Consider the following 13842-nt stretch of genomic DNA (forward strand, 5'->3'; position numbering starts at 1 on the left):
ACACACATAGCCCCCCCTCTCACAGTCACACGAATACACGCACAGATGTAATTCCCTGGAAAGAGGTCAAGGGTCTGAGCTGCAGCTGCAGCTGCCAGTCTTGTTGTGTTAATGGGGTTCAGAGCTCAATAGTAACGAAGACCTTAGTGGGAAAAGGGACGAATGTGCAATAAAAGCCAACTTTGGCAGCCGTCCGCGAAAATACGGGGGGACATTTTCCCCAAAATCTAAAGTTTCTCGGAAAAATATGAAAAACACAAGTGGAGAAATTATGATCTGAAATGGAAATCTGGATAGCTTTTGTTCTGATATATTTTGCTTTCATGAAAGAAGAGAAAAAAAAACACACACTGGGTCCTTTTGTATATTTTCTTTTAAAGAAATTTTATTTTATATATATATATTTTTGGAATCTACACAAATACAAACTATAATCTTAAAGTTATTTCTGATTTTCTCATTTAAACAATACAGTCAAAAATCAACCAATCACAACTCATAAAACTGAAAGCTTATTATTTGAATTCAACTGTCCGTTTGTATTTTACTTATGATTGAAATGGTTCATTTTATTGATTAATAATAATCATATCTTCATGGCGTGCTGTGTTATTGTTTCCCTGTAAATATTTTTCCAGTATAAGTGTAACACAATTAACACGAGTTTACACGTTCGAATAAACTCAATATAGCAAAAAAATAAAAATAAAAAAAATAGAAAAAAATCACATTGTGACGAGAAAATTGATTTATTCCATTGTGGCATCAACCAATAAATCCCTCAAAGTCCGACTTTTACAAAAACCTCCACACCAAATTGGTGAGGAAAACAGAAAATGCGGCGTGAGAAAAACAAATTTTCCCTGTGACTTTTATTAGACGGACATCTGGAATAAAACTCTGTTTTTAAGCGCACGATTTCTCAGAGACGTTCTTTACCCAACTTAAGCAGAACGATACGTATTTATTGATACAAACGCATAGTGAAAGACGGCGTCCTTCCTGGTGCAGAAAGATAATTCACCCTGAAAATGTCACATTTTAATTTGGTTATTTTTATACAGTAGCGCCGGGGCAAGTTAGGAAATAAATACTTCTTATAATCGGTGGTGAATCTCCTCCCAACTATTACTGTACATTAGATTGAACTGAAGTTAACATTATTTAACAGCAAAAAAAATACAACTGCTTTTTCACAATGATTGGTACCAATCTAATGGCTAAAACAAGTGGAACTGATTTATTTTAGAGAAAGTACTAAAGAGAGAAACCGAAAGAAAGAGCAGAGAGAAGAAAATAAATCAAGCATGTGGCTTTTTAGGGTCAGCAAGTCTCCTTCACAATCTATTTTAAAGCTTTTGGTTTCCTCTTTGCAAGGGGTGCCAATAACGGTGAAGGACCTTGCGTGAGTTAATTTGAGTGACTGCGTGTTTAAAATAAGCCAGATGTAATTCATTTATTTCTGAGCAGCTCCTTCACACTGCGGCTTCAGCCACTGAGTGAAATGTGTGTTATTCTGGAACGTATTTCCCAGTTTTAAGACCGTAATTTATTAGCTGGACATGATTTTTTCCCTCTCCGCTGGCAGCTGCGAGGCGAGCCATTCGGTGGTGCGTCTGCGCGCTTCCTCCCAGCTGTACCGGGGGACGTAGCCCAGGTCCTTCTTGGCTTTCTCGTAGGAGAAGGTAAACGAAGTGTTCAACAAGGTGAGCAGCTGCCGGTTCATCGGCGGCACGATGCGCACAAACGGTCGCAGGATCGTGCAGAGCGCTTCCAGGAGGAAGCACAGGATGTAGAAGAGGCGGAGCGGCAGCACGAGTTTGTCCTGAATGCTGAAGCCGAGGGGAGACATCAAAACGTGATTGAAGTCCGAGTAACTCATAGGTGGGGTGTCGTCGGAGAGGTAGTAAAACCTCCCTCCGATCACGTTTCTTTTTAGTGGATCTTTAAGGCCACGGGCTGCCTGGAGGTGAGCGAAGGCCACGTTGCCCACGTAGACCGGGTTCACGTGGGCCTCCGGCACGGACATGCGAAAGAGAACGTTCTTGTTTCGTATGCCGTCGCCCATGTGGTACAGCAGGAAGCGGCAGCCGTCCCCGTAGATGTACGTGGGCCTGAGGGCGCAGGTGGAGAGGCGGCCTCCGTTTAGGAGCGTCTCGCCGTTGGCCTGAAGGGTTCTGTCCTCTGCCTCCTTTTTGGTCTTGCTGTAGTTGAACTTCAGGGTGGTGTCGTAAACCGTGTCCTCGGTGCCGTTGATTATCGGCTCCCCTCGGGGGTTTGGGCCCATCACTTCCACCGTGCTGGTGTAGATGAAAGAGGCCACGTTCTCTTGGATACACGCCTCCAAAAGCAGCTGAGTTCCTGCAACGCAAGAGATCACAAGTTAAGCTGCTTATCACCAACTAATTAGTTTCATCTGAGAGGACAGGCTCCCCCTTTCTTCATCTGCCAACTTTCTTGTTGCTGTTGAAAAAAGGGAAAATACATGGTGACTTATACAAACTCCTATTAAGGAGTCGATTGATTCTTAGTCGAAAGAATCAATGGATTATAAGGCAAATATAGCCTAAAGAAACAGTTTTCAAATGATGATTTCATCCAAACAAGCCAGCCTGGTAAAAACCAGATCCTTGTTCTACACTTCGCTTCATTCAGAGGGTTTGGACTCTCGGTTGGTGAGAAGCGATTGCGGTCTGGAGGCGTGGGCTGTGTTGGAGGGTTTAATCTCCACCCGACTACTTACAAAGCTTACTGCGCTGTGAACAGCCATGCTCCACTGTGAAAAGAGAAGAGCCAAGCCGAACGAGGCGGCTGTTGATGTTCATTCAATATTTGGAGGTGTGGCCAACTCGGACTGAACGCTTCGTTCACTTCCTCCGCTGCCGTTGCTAAAACTACAGGCAAACTACGACTCTAAAGCAGCACAGAAAACTGATCATTGTTTACAACTTCTTCTGCTGTGTGAATTGGCGAAATTCTGCTGGAGAAATACAAGTGATTGGGAGAAATCAAAGCAGTGAAGTCCGATGAGAATCGAGCAGAATTGCGTAGGAAGGTGATGGCTGGCTATATGCAAACCAATCTGCCACAATATCAAAATATAATTTCCCCCTATTAAATAATGAGTTATCTGTGATTATTTACATCTTTTTGTTTCTGCACTACCAGCTACATATCCAGGCTTGATTTCTGCCAGACTGGTAGACACAAATCTGATAATAGTCAATACTGGTCAGAAAAGGAGCGGAGGAAGTGAACAAAGACGTTCAGTCCGTGTTGGCCACGCTTCCAAATATTGAATTAACATTAACAGCCGTCTTGTTCCTATTGGCACTTCTCTCTTGGAAGTGTACCGTGGGACGTCCACCGTGTATCGGGGAGCACCAGGGGCTCCACATCTCTGCTACAATTCACCAATCAGGTCTGCTTGGTAGAGCGGTCAAAAGAAAGCCACTCCTTACTAAAAGGAACATGGCAGCCTGTCAGGAGTTCACCAAAGACACCTGGACACTCAGATCAAGAGCAACAAGATTCTGTGGTCTGCTGAGACAAAGATTGAACTCTTTGGTGTGAATGCCGGGCGTCATGTTTGGAGGAAAATCGGTATGGCTCATCGCCAGACCAATACTCTCCCTGAGGTGAAGCGTGGTGGTGGCAGGACAGCGACCCAAAGTACTGAACCGCTCTGTGGACGTCCAGGGGTGGCCAAGCCAGAGTCCAGACTAGAATCTAATTGAACATCTCTAAAAAGATCTGAAAATAGCAGTGAACAATCCAATGAAGATTGAGTAGAACTGCCAAGAAGAATCGGCAACAGTGACCAAAGATGGGTGAAGTGAGCCGGTGGCATCATCGACTTCAGGCTGTAATTGCTGCCAAAGGTGGATCAACAAAGTACTAAACGAAGAATACAGGCATAAATGTGATTTCTTGGTTTTTCTATTTTAATAGATTTGCAAAACATTCAAAAAATGTTTCCACATTATCATGATGATGGAGTGTTTACAATCTTGAGAAAAAAGATTGTAACGTGTGGAATGGGGTGGAAAAAGTGAAGCGCTGCGAATTCTTTCTGGATCCACTGTATGAATACGAGTTTCAAGGCCAAAACTCCCCCCAAAACACGAAGATCCATCTCAAAGTTAGCCAACAAATATCTTGGTGATCCTCAAGACTTTGGGGAAAATATTCAGTGGACTGGCAAGACAAAGTGGAACATTTTGGGAGGAAAATAACAAAGCATATAAGGAATAGTTTTATCAAAAGTCGAAACATGGTGGCGGTAACGTGACGACATTGGACTGCTTTGCATTTTCGTCAATCAGATGTCAGTGACACCCAGGGTGGCACATCTTGATGTTACATCTAATAAGTCATGAAATCAACCTTTTAAAACTGCTATTTGAATTTAATCAAGGTTGTCTCAGCTTAAATTTTAAATTAGTGTAGCGATTTGAATCAAAAATCTGTTTGGGGTCAACGCCTTCTCACTTGGTAGAGATTATTGCCAACTTATAAAATCGACTTTCACTCGGTTTGGAGCGTCTTACCTTTGACGTTGACTCCGTACATCTCGCTGTACTCCATGGACTCGGTAACGTCGATGAGGGAAGCGATGTGGAAGACGGTCGATGCGCCACGCAAGGCTTTTTTCAAGAAATCCCCGTCTCTGATGTCGCCCTCGAAGACGCTCAGCGTTGTCTCGCCTCTGCAGTCTGAAAGAGAATCATTCAGGCTGACGTTTGGACCTCTTAGTCAAACATAAAAACAAAACATGACTTGAAAATCCTTAAAAGCAAATGCCTAATCTAATTGATTCCTTTAGGTTTTTCTTAATTTAATCACTTTAATTATTTAAAATTAAGCACTTTGAGAGGGGCAACATGTAAAATTTATTAACACCTTAAGGTGAGGTTGCACAATGCAACCACCAGATGCCACAAGACTAGAAATGTTCTTTCCATCAAATGAAGGAGGGCATTGATGTCATAATTTTTTTTGTTTTAGTCAACACATTTATGATTGTGGCTGATGTTTTCTGCGTGCTTTGAAATGAACATGGTTTGTATTTTTAACAGAGATGCATCAATATGATTTTAATATCAGTATCGGTCGAGGTATTGAAAAATTCTAGATCGGATAATGTGGCCGATCCAAACGAGCAGATCTATTCAGTCTAACTCTATGCTTCGTGCTCAGAGCGACGTCATGTTTTATTTATTATACATTATATTCTGAATACCTAATTGCACTTTCTCAACGATTTGAGAGGTTTGTTGCAGATGATTTTATTTCAGGTTTCACCAAAGTAGTCAACCTGTTGTTTTTGCCAGCTTCAGTTAATTTACTACTTATTTTTGCTGATTGCACCAACTTAACAAATTAAACTTGTTTTTCCATGCTTGACCAGGCTTGTGAAGCTACTGGTGTGTTTTAGTGTGCTGCACTGGTGGAGAGTTAGCAAACAAATGTGTAATTCAGTACATTTATGTCTATGTTTTTTTAAAAAAAAGGAAAATTTCAAGTCAATTCAACTCTGTTTTTCTGTATCAGATATCGGTATCGGGAAAAAAGGCAGATCGGTGCATCTCTAATTTTTAGTTGACGAATTTGAGCCTTTGGCCTAGAAGAACGAAAGACATTCAGGGAAAACACGTTGCTTTGTTTTTTTTAATGTGATGCAAAATCTTCAAGTTGGGAACTCGAAACATTAATTGTCTGTCTTATTCAGTGTAAGCTTCGTTTAAAAGTCGTGAAGTGAACAGATGCAGCACTGATGGTGAAGGTTCGGTTTATTTTAACATAGTTCACCTTAATTATGTGCAAATACCTTGCAAAAGTCTTCTTTTGTCTTAAATGTTTCCCTAAATAAAAATGTGAAAAGTCTGACCTATTTATATCGAGAGAATGTTGTTTTTTTTTTATCCTTGTAGATCCAGATGTCCACCGTCTTTGGTTCCACAGGTGGTCAGTCCCGACCTCTTTTAAGGTCAAAGCCATGTGACTCTCCCCTGTGACGCCGTGTGGAATCTTCCCGGAACGAAAGCTTGTGATTTGTCAACAGATTGCAAACTGATCCCCCATTGGGAAAGGGAGGGACTTTTAGCCTCTATATGCTGTGATTTCTGTGAATAAAGGAGAGATTTTGCGGGCGCTCTGGTGTGTGTGGTTTCTCCCTCTGTGCAGAGAGCTTTCATGAAACAGTGGGTGACTGCAAGGCGGCTAATTTGGGATTAGCAATCTGGTTTTGGGAACCGGTGTTTATAGTCAGGCAATCAGCGTGCGGTTGAAATGATCTGGTCTAGCCCTTTTGTTTTTAAAGAGACAGTATTTAGTGTTTTCCAAGCAGATTTTTTTTTTTTTAGCAGTCAAGTTAGCTGTACTTGCCATAAAAATGCTACATATATTAAATATGTCTTAAGAGAAATTTGACTTTGATACTTAACAGCTTGAAATTAGGCCTCTGTCACTTTAAGAAACTCCTGCTCTGTCTCTGAAGCCCCGCCTCCAGGAAGTCATCACAACATGGCTCCTCTATTAACCCTTTAGCATCGTTTTTACCAGCATTTCTCTAAGAAGCAGCTCCTATAATGAGCTCAGCTGGTGTGCAGCTCCACCAGGTTTTTGCTAATTGCTGCTGGCTAGTCTGAAGGAGCCAAGTGGGGGAATCACAGGGGAGGACTGCTCTGTGATCCGGCTTAGAAAACGCAGCTCAGGGGAGGAGCTCCATCCTAGCAGGCAGAGCCAGGTCCACCCAGGCATATTTTACAGCTGAATGGTTGCCATGGGAGATTAGAGGATTTCTCAAATATGCATCAAAGAATCAACGCAACACTCCAGGTGTGTTTTTCGATGAAAGAATAACATTCTAACATGATGTAAAGCTTGAAAAAAGTTCATTTTACATAATTCTGCACCTGTAATATAGCAAAAAGTATTAAAGATGTGGGAAAGGATATGAGGAAGAAATAGAACTTTTGGTCAAAATGCAAAACTACAACCTCATCTACAATCTCACTGTGAAACATAGTGGTAGAAGCATCATGCTGTGGGAATTACTTCCCTTGGCAAGAACAGGCAAGCCGGAAACAGTTCGCTAGGAAAAGAAAGGAGCTCAATAAGATCACTGCATATTCATATTTGTTTTTATTTGACTTCTACAGATGGATGTCACTTTTACTTTTCTTTCTTTTTTAGATATTTATAAAAAATGAACTCTGTTATTTCCCTTCCACATCACTATGATGTGCTCCTTTGACCCTTGAAGAACATCCCGAAGATGGTGGGTGAACTTTGAGCAAAAAAAACAACCAAAGAAAACTGAAGAGATATGAAAACTTTTGCAAGGTCAGGCTTACAGTTACATAGAGCAATGTTTCCCAACCCTGGTCCTCAAGGCCCACCGTCCTACATGTTTGTGAGGTTTCCCTGCTTTAATGTGCCTGATTCAACTGACTGCAGTTCAACAAACGCCTGTTAATCAGTCATCAATTGAAATCAGCTGGACTGAAGCAAGGAGATACCTAAAACATGCAGGGCAGTGAGCCTGGAGGACCAGAGTTGGGAAACACTGACATAAAGCAAATGTGAACTTCATAATCAGCCCTAAAAATTTGGAGAAAACTTGAATTAAAACAGTAATTATTCTGGTGCTTTTTAACCAATCTGAGGATTTATTTGCTTTTTAAATCTACTTCTAAGGGATGGCTAACTGAGAACGAACCCTGCCGGACCGAATGTGGAGGAGGAAGCCGTACCTGCTTGATATGTTGAGTATGTGTAAATCTTTTTTTATCTCTGAGAGATACAGCGAGGTTTGTCCACTCGGTGGTTCATAAATCTGGGTCTCCTCTTGCTGGAATGTGCTTCGGTTTATAAATCAATGCTTGTTTTCAATTCACGAAATACCTGCACTTGTCTTTTTTTTTTTGTTTCGTTTAGTTTTTTTCACCCCAGGCGGACATAAAATTTACACCAAATTCAGAATTTAATGGAGCAAAGAGGACCGAGGCTGCTTTGAACAAACTCAAACAAAAAAATCAAAAATGCGGCTCAAAGGGGCTCTGAACATATGATCCGTGACTCGGTTTTAAACGAGCGCAGTGACAATGACCCGGATGGTACCGACTCTCTTTGGATTCCAGGATACAGCAGCTGCGGGTGCCAAAAAAGAGAAAGGGGTAAAAAAAAAAAAAAACCTTTCATGCTTAACTCGTCAGTTCTGCCGCACTGTTTGGTCGAGCCTGTAACTGTAGTCCTTTACAGGGGATTTATGAAGTGATTCTGAAAATCCTGCTAGGATTATGTCTGATGTTAATCCAGAAAACCGTCTGAGAGCCTCAAGTTTGCAGGCACTCAATCCTTTGCTTCCTTCATTCCTGCGTATGTGAGCTGTCCCCGCTTTCTGTAAACCCCCGTTATTGATACCACGCCGCGGGAAATGAAGTCCATCAAAATCTGGTTCTCTTTTGGAGTCCTTGCTCTTTCCGAGCGCCGTGAAGTCGCCTTTTTTTTTTAACTGTGTGTCAGGAGTTTGCTGTTGTGTCGGCTTTTACATCTCGACTGATTTTTTGATATTTTATTTTGATTCTACTCACACACACACACACACACACCGGACCCAAACCGCTCTGACAACTTTATCCTCCATCACTGCATTCTATTTTTTTATCCTCTCCTATCCACTTGACTTGCTTTACGCTCAAATGTTCCTGATTTGAATTAATTATCTGTCTAATTAAGCAAGCATTTTCAATCACAACATCTCGCTGGGTTTAATTGCAAACCCTTGACTGAACAGTGCCGTGATCCCGCAGCTACTTTTTTCCATTATTCTGAATGTGATGGGGGCGAAGAGGGTAAAAAAAAATAAAAACAATAAAAAATAGAAAAGAAAAACAGAAACTTTTTTCTTTTCTTATTACCTTCCAGACTCTCCAAAACCTGCTTCTGCACGTCTCTGTCCAGCAGCCGGATCTCGGACGCTTTCTCCTCTTCCAGAAGCAGCTGGACGAGCCTCTTCCCCAGGAATCCACAGGCTCCCGTCACCACGCAAACATCACCTCTCAGAGACATCGCTGGGAACTCCCAGAAAAGTGCAAACAAACGATAACGATGATGATTTAAAAAAATAAATAATAAAAAAAGGGAAATATTCTTTCTTTCTCCCTTCTCTCCTTTCTGAGGACGCTCCTCGAAACGAGACACTGGAATTGGACCGCGGAGGAGTGTAAACTTTTTAGGGCTTCTTTGGGTTTTCTTTCTTGGTGTTCCGTCAGTGGGAGAACAGCAGCACCTTCTGCTGTCTCAGCCTCAGTGCTCCACTTTTTGTAAGAAAAGTTACTAGAAAAAAAAAAAAAAGAAAAGAAAGAGAGAAGTATTATTTGCTCCAAGGGAGTGTGGGAAAAAAGGGGATGGGCTCTGCTACTTGAGGGGTAGAATGGGATGTTTTCTGGTGCTGAGCAAAACGAGGCCTGGAGGAAGTTGTGGAAAAGGTCAATGGGCCGACAACATCTAGGAGTGTGTGCACAACACACACACCTGCTGCGCGTAACATCTTCAGCTGTGAAATAAGGTAGCGAGGAAAAAAGTGAAAGTATTTTGAATAAACATTCTGAGTAAAGTCAATTAATATATTAGCGTATTAGGTTATTCCTACTTCTTTATACTCCAAAAATTTTATTGATGTTCTCAATTCACTAAAGTAGAAGGACTGGGTTTTTTCATCTTCTATTTCTGCTTTTTTCTGGCTCATTCTTTAAAATTTTACTAAGATTTTGTCAACGATGGTCATTTACCAGTCTTTTCTATTCTAAACACGTGTATATAGGTATTTACATACATAAAGCCGTACATGTAAACACATGCATACACATTTCTTCTTTATTAACAGTACAGTGGATCTCAATGTATTCCTACTTTAATATTCCCAATTCACCAATTCTTGTTTCTTTTTGTTTGTTTGTAGAGCTTAACTCTGAATTATTTGCTGAAAAGTTTCCTTTCTTCCCCCTAAAATACTTGAAATAAAATGCAGCAAGTGAAATATATGAAATATCAGAAGCACAAAGCTACTTAGCTCGTTTTTGGCTGCCGTTCACAAACAAGGAGCGCTCTTCTTACTCCTGAGTTAGCTTCTGCTGCTACAGTGCTAGGACTTCTGCTACTGTCTGTATTAACGCAAATTAAATTGTGTTAAGTATTAAAATAGGCAGCTATAAGCGTGATACAGGGGTTGTAAAGTATTCAGAGTTGTTACCTAATTGAAGGCGGCTTTAAGAGGGGGGTCATCGGCTTATTTTTGGGTGGGGCAAAATCAATCTAGCTAGCTGAACATAAACAACACCAGTAGCCTACATGCTACATGTTAACAAGCTACATTACCTGCATCCAAGCTGTCCAAAGTTCTTTGCGTTTTGCTGGTTTGCTGCTATGATTATAACACACCTGTGCAGCTCTGCGCAGCAGCAGCAGGTCTCGTTCGCTGCCGGACAGGTGTAAACCCAGCGTGAGCGTCTTAGCGCTCATGTTGCGTTTAAAGCCATCTCGGAAAAACAGGTTACGACGTGTTAACAACGGATTAAACCGTTTTAACTGCTGGAAAGTGACAGAGGGCACAGATATGGGAAGTGCGGAAGCCCCTACTGTATCAAGTCGATATAAGAATAACAGAGAGTTGGCCACTTATAGGTAAAAGCAACAAACAGCTTCCAGTCCAGGGGGGGGGGGGGGGGGGGGACACGGCGGACTCGGGCAATGGCCCCCAATACCCGCGCACGCCGCCGGACCTGGCTGTGCTTTGTTTCTTTCACAAATTGTGAATGACATGCTGAGTCTTCTTCTTCTTCTTCTTTTTTTTTTTTTGGGGTAAAGGTAGGACTTTTTAAGCTATCCGTGCTTGTTTTACTTCCTCTCTTATTAACGTTTGGGTTTCAGTCTCTGGAAATGTTCTTTGTTGCTCCATAAAATGTATGAAATGTAACTGCTGTGTGTATTTTTAGAGGGCAGTATTATGTAAAATAAATATTTTTCTTTAGCTTTACTTCATGTTTTGTTATTCCCTTTATCAAAAACACATCTGGAGTGTTGCTTTGATTTTTTCATACATTTTTAACAAGTCCTTTAATCTCCATGGCAACCATTCAGCTGTGCAAAGCGCCTGGTTGGACCTACGTCCGAGGATGAAGGTCCTCCTTGGAGCTGCAGTTTCCGAGCTTCCGAGTTACAGAGAAATGTTCCCACACACTGGGCCGGATTTTAGCAGGGGCTTACCGGGGCTGCAGCCCGGGGCCCCGGCATTTCGGGGGCCCCGAAGGATATTTTATATTTTTGTGAATGGATAGTGTCAGAATTTAATCAATGACTACCATGATTTTGACAGCACCGATGAAAAATGTTCCAATTTGTTCTGGCAAACGTCCATCTTGAATGCTTGCTTGTTATTGTACAATGGCGGATAACAGGAAATATGACAGCGAGCAGAAAAGAAGGAAGAGAAAAGAAAAAGAGCATCGCGCCAAAGAGGCGACAAACAAAATGCCTAAATTGACAGGCTTTTTTAAACCTGTTAGCGGAGATGGAGCAGAAACATCATTATCCCCGCTCCTCAAACCCTTAGCTATGCTAACACCGGCACTAAGATCCCGCCAGAACCTTTAACCGTGACTGAGTCGGTGGCTGGACTGGCGTCTGTGGAGTCAGAGTTGGTGGAAGCGGGATCTTCTTCCGCAGATGGAAAGACGACTGTGGATCCGTACAGTACCGATCCGGCACATTGGGGGAAATTGACGAGTCGTGCGAGCTTACTGGGCTGAACGAGGACCGAGAGCTGTCAAAATATGAATGTTGGCTTTCAAGCATCAGAAGGTGTACAAGCATCAAAAGCGTCACTTCTCCAAATCTCACTTTAAACGCAAGATGTTAAATGGTGAGTACATCGAAAGACCGTGGCTGCTCTACTCTCCATCCACCGGAGCTGCATTTTGTTTTGCATGCCGCATTTTCAGAAATGCTAATACTCAGTCAAACTTTGAAACTGGTTTCAGTGACTGGAAGCACGCAACTGAACGCAAATGCCTAAACTTTAAAAAATCCTTCAGAGGGCAGTACTTTGGAGTTACCTGGGTCAGGATATTTTCTGAAAACTACAGTATGCCTGATCTCTTTTTTCCAGAAGATATTGTTATTATCCATGTTCTGTCTGACTGGCAGAGAAGCACTTTTTTGACATTTATTTCCTCCACTATTTACCAAGAACTTTAAAACCAAAGAAAAAGTTTGAGTTTTGATATATTCCACTTGTACTTATATGGACTTGTAAATGCTGGGGATATTTGTATAAATATTGTTTTACTCGCTTTGCTTTGTAAAAGTAGATTTGAGCATTGCATTTCTTGCACTCAATCTGTTTTATAGTTTGTGTTGAAGTCCAGGCAACAATAACTATTCAGTGATTTTATTTTGTGATGCAAGCATCATATTCTAGTTTCAACCCCAACATGTGGTTTAGTCTTTCTAGAAAAGAGTTCAGAGTTGTTTGTAGTTTGTGACAACTGGCTTATTAAAGTTGTAAGTTGTCAAAACTTACTGTTCGGTCATTTTCTGTTCATCCTCTAAAACAAAACAAACACATACAAATATATATATATCTATATATATATATATATATATATATATATGTATATATCTATATATATCTATATATATAGATATATATATATTGACTCTAGCCCAGGGGCCCCCATCCTGACTCCAGCCCAGGGGCCCCCATCCTCCTAAATCCGGCCCTGCCCACACAACTCCCCCACTCAGCTCCTTCAGACTAGCAAGAGACAGAGGCCCAATTTCAAGGCATTAAATTACAAAGTGAAATTTCTTTTAAGTCATATTTTATATATATATATATATAATTTTTGTAACAACTGAAGGTAATATAGTTCCTTAGTTGTTCTATGAAAATGCCCCTATGTGCCTGGAAAACCTAATACTGTCCCTTTAAGCTTCTTTTCTTAGCCAAAGTGATTACTTTCTCTCCCTCTGTCAGTTTATAGTTAACTTTTTTTCTGCTTTCCTCATAAAGACGAATTTACTAGCAACCTTCTTGAGTAAACACAAGTTGATTCAATCTTTACTGAACTATTTTAGGGAACTAATTCATTTCCTCTTGGTGTGTCTGTGTAGGCGTGTGTGTGTGTGTGTGTGTGTGTGTGTGTGTGTGTGTGTGTGTGTGTGTGCGTGTGTGGGTGTGTGTGTGCGTGTGTGTGTGTGTGTGTGTGTGTGTGGGAGGCGAGGGGCAAGGTTATATCAGCCTAATGAAAGATTTGTCATCTCAAGGTAAGATCCGTCTGATGCATGGTCAGATGTATTTTTATTATACCGCAGGATTAGTTGTAGCTGGCCCCTTGTTTGCTCTGTAAACTTTAGTTTACAGGAGGTGGAGTGGCTGAGTGATGGAAACTGTTACCTTTCCCGACCAGTATTACCAAACATAGATGCACTGTTTTACTGGGCATATTGGTTAATTACAATAAATTCAACATCGTAACTTCAGCCGCTGGGATTTTTCCGGACTAATCCTCCCACAACTTCCTGTGTTTTGGACAAGCTGAAACCTTTAAGACGTCAGACTGTTTATGGGACTTTTTTTTTTTTTGTTATCTTGTAGGATGTGAGCCTTTACTAGTCAAACCTCGACCTCAGATTCCAAACCTGTGTGGTTCTCAGGTGCCTCCCAGTGAATTAGAACATCACGGAAAAGCTCCTTGATACACCATGGTGATTAAAGGTCAAGGTTTCCCCCAGATAACTTGCTAACCCCGTTGGTTGGGTGTTGGAGCAGACATT

At 41.4% G+C, this 13842-nt stretch overlaps 1 protein-coding gene across 2 annotated transcripts; it reads right to left on the reverse strand.

Moving 5' to 3' along the window:
• Positions 1-358: 358 nt before the first annotated feature.
• Positions 359-10513, reverse strand: hsd3b1 (hydroxy-delta-5-steroid dehydrogenase, 3 beta- and steroid delta-isomerase 1). Of its 2 annotated transcripts, none has more exons than XM_044131728.1 (4): positions 10384-10513; positions 8925-9562; positions 4551-4715; positions 359-2361 (listed from the first exon to the last, which is right to left on the reverse strand). In XM_044131728.1, the coding sequence occupies exons 2-4, from the start codon at positions 9073-9075 to the stop codon at positions 1553-1555; spliced, it is 1125 nt and encodes a 374-aa protein (XP_043987663.1). In that variant the 5' UTR covers positions 9076-9562; positions 10384-10513; the 3' UTR covers positions 359-1552. The 2 variants fall into 2 exon arrangements, with proteins under 2 accessions (XP_043987663.1, XP_043987664.1); XM_044131729.1 differs by having other exon boundaries at positions 414-2361; positions 8925-9342.
• Positions 10514-13842: the final 3329 nt, after the last annotated feature.

Source organism: Gambusia affinis, linkage group LG11 (assembly GCF_019740435.1).
Source record: "Gambusia affinis linkage group LG11, SWU_Gaff_1.0, whole genome shotgun sequence".
In the NCBI taxonomy this organism is placed as follows: Eukaryota; Metazoa; Chordata; class Actinopteri; order Cyprinodontiformes; family Poeciliidae; genus Gambusia; species Gambusia affinis.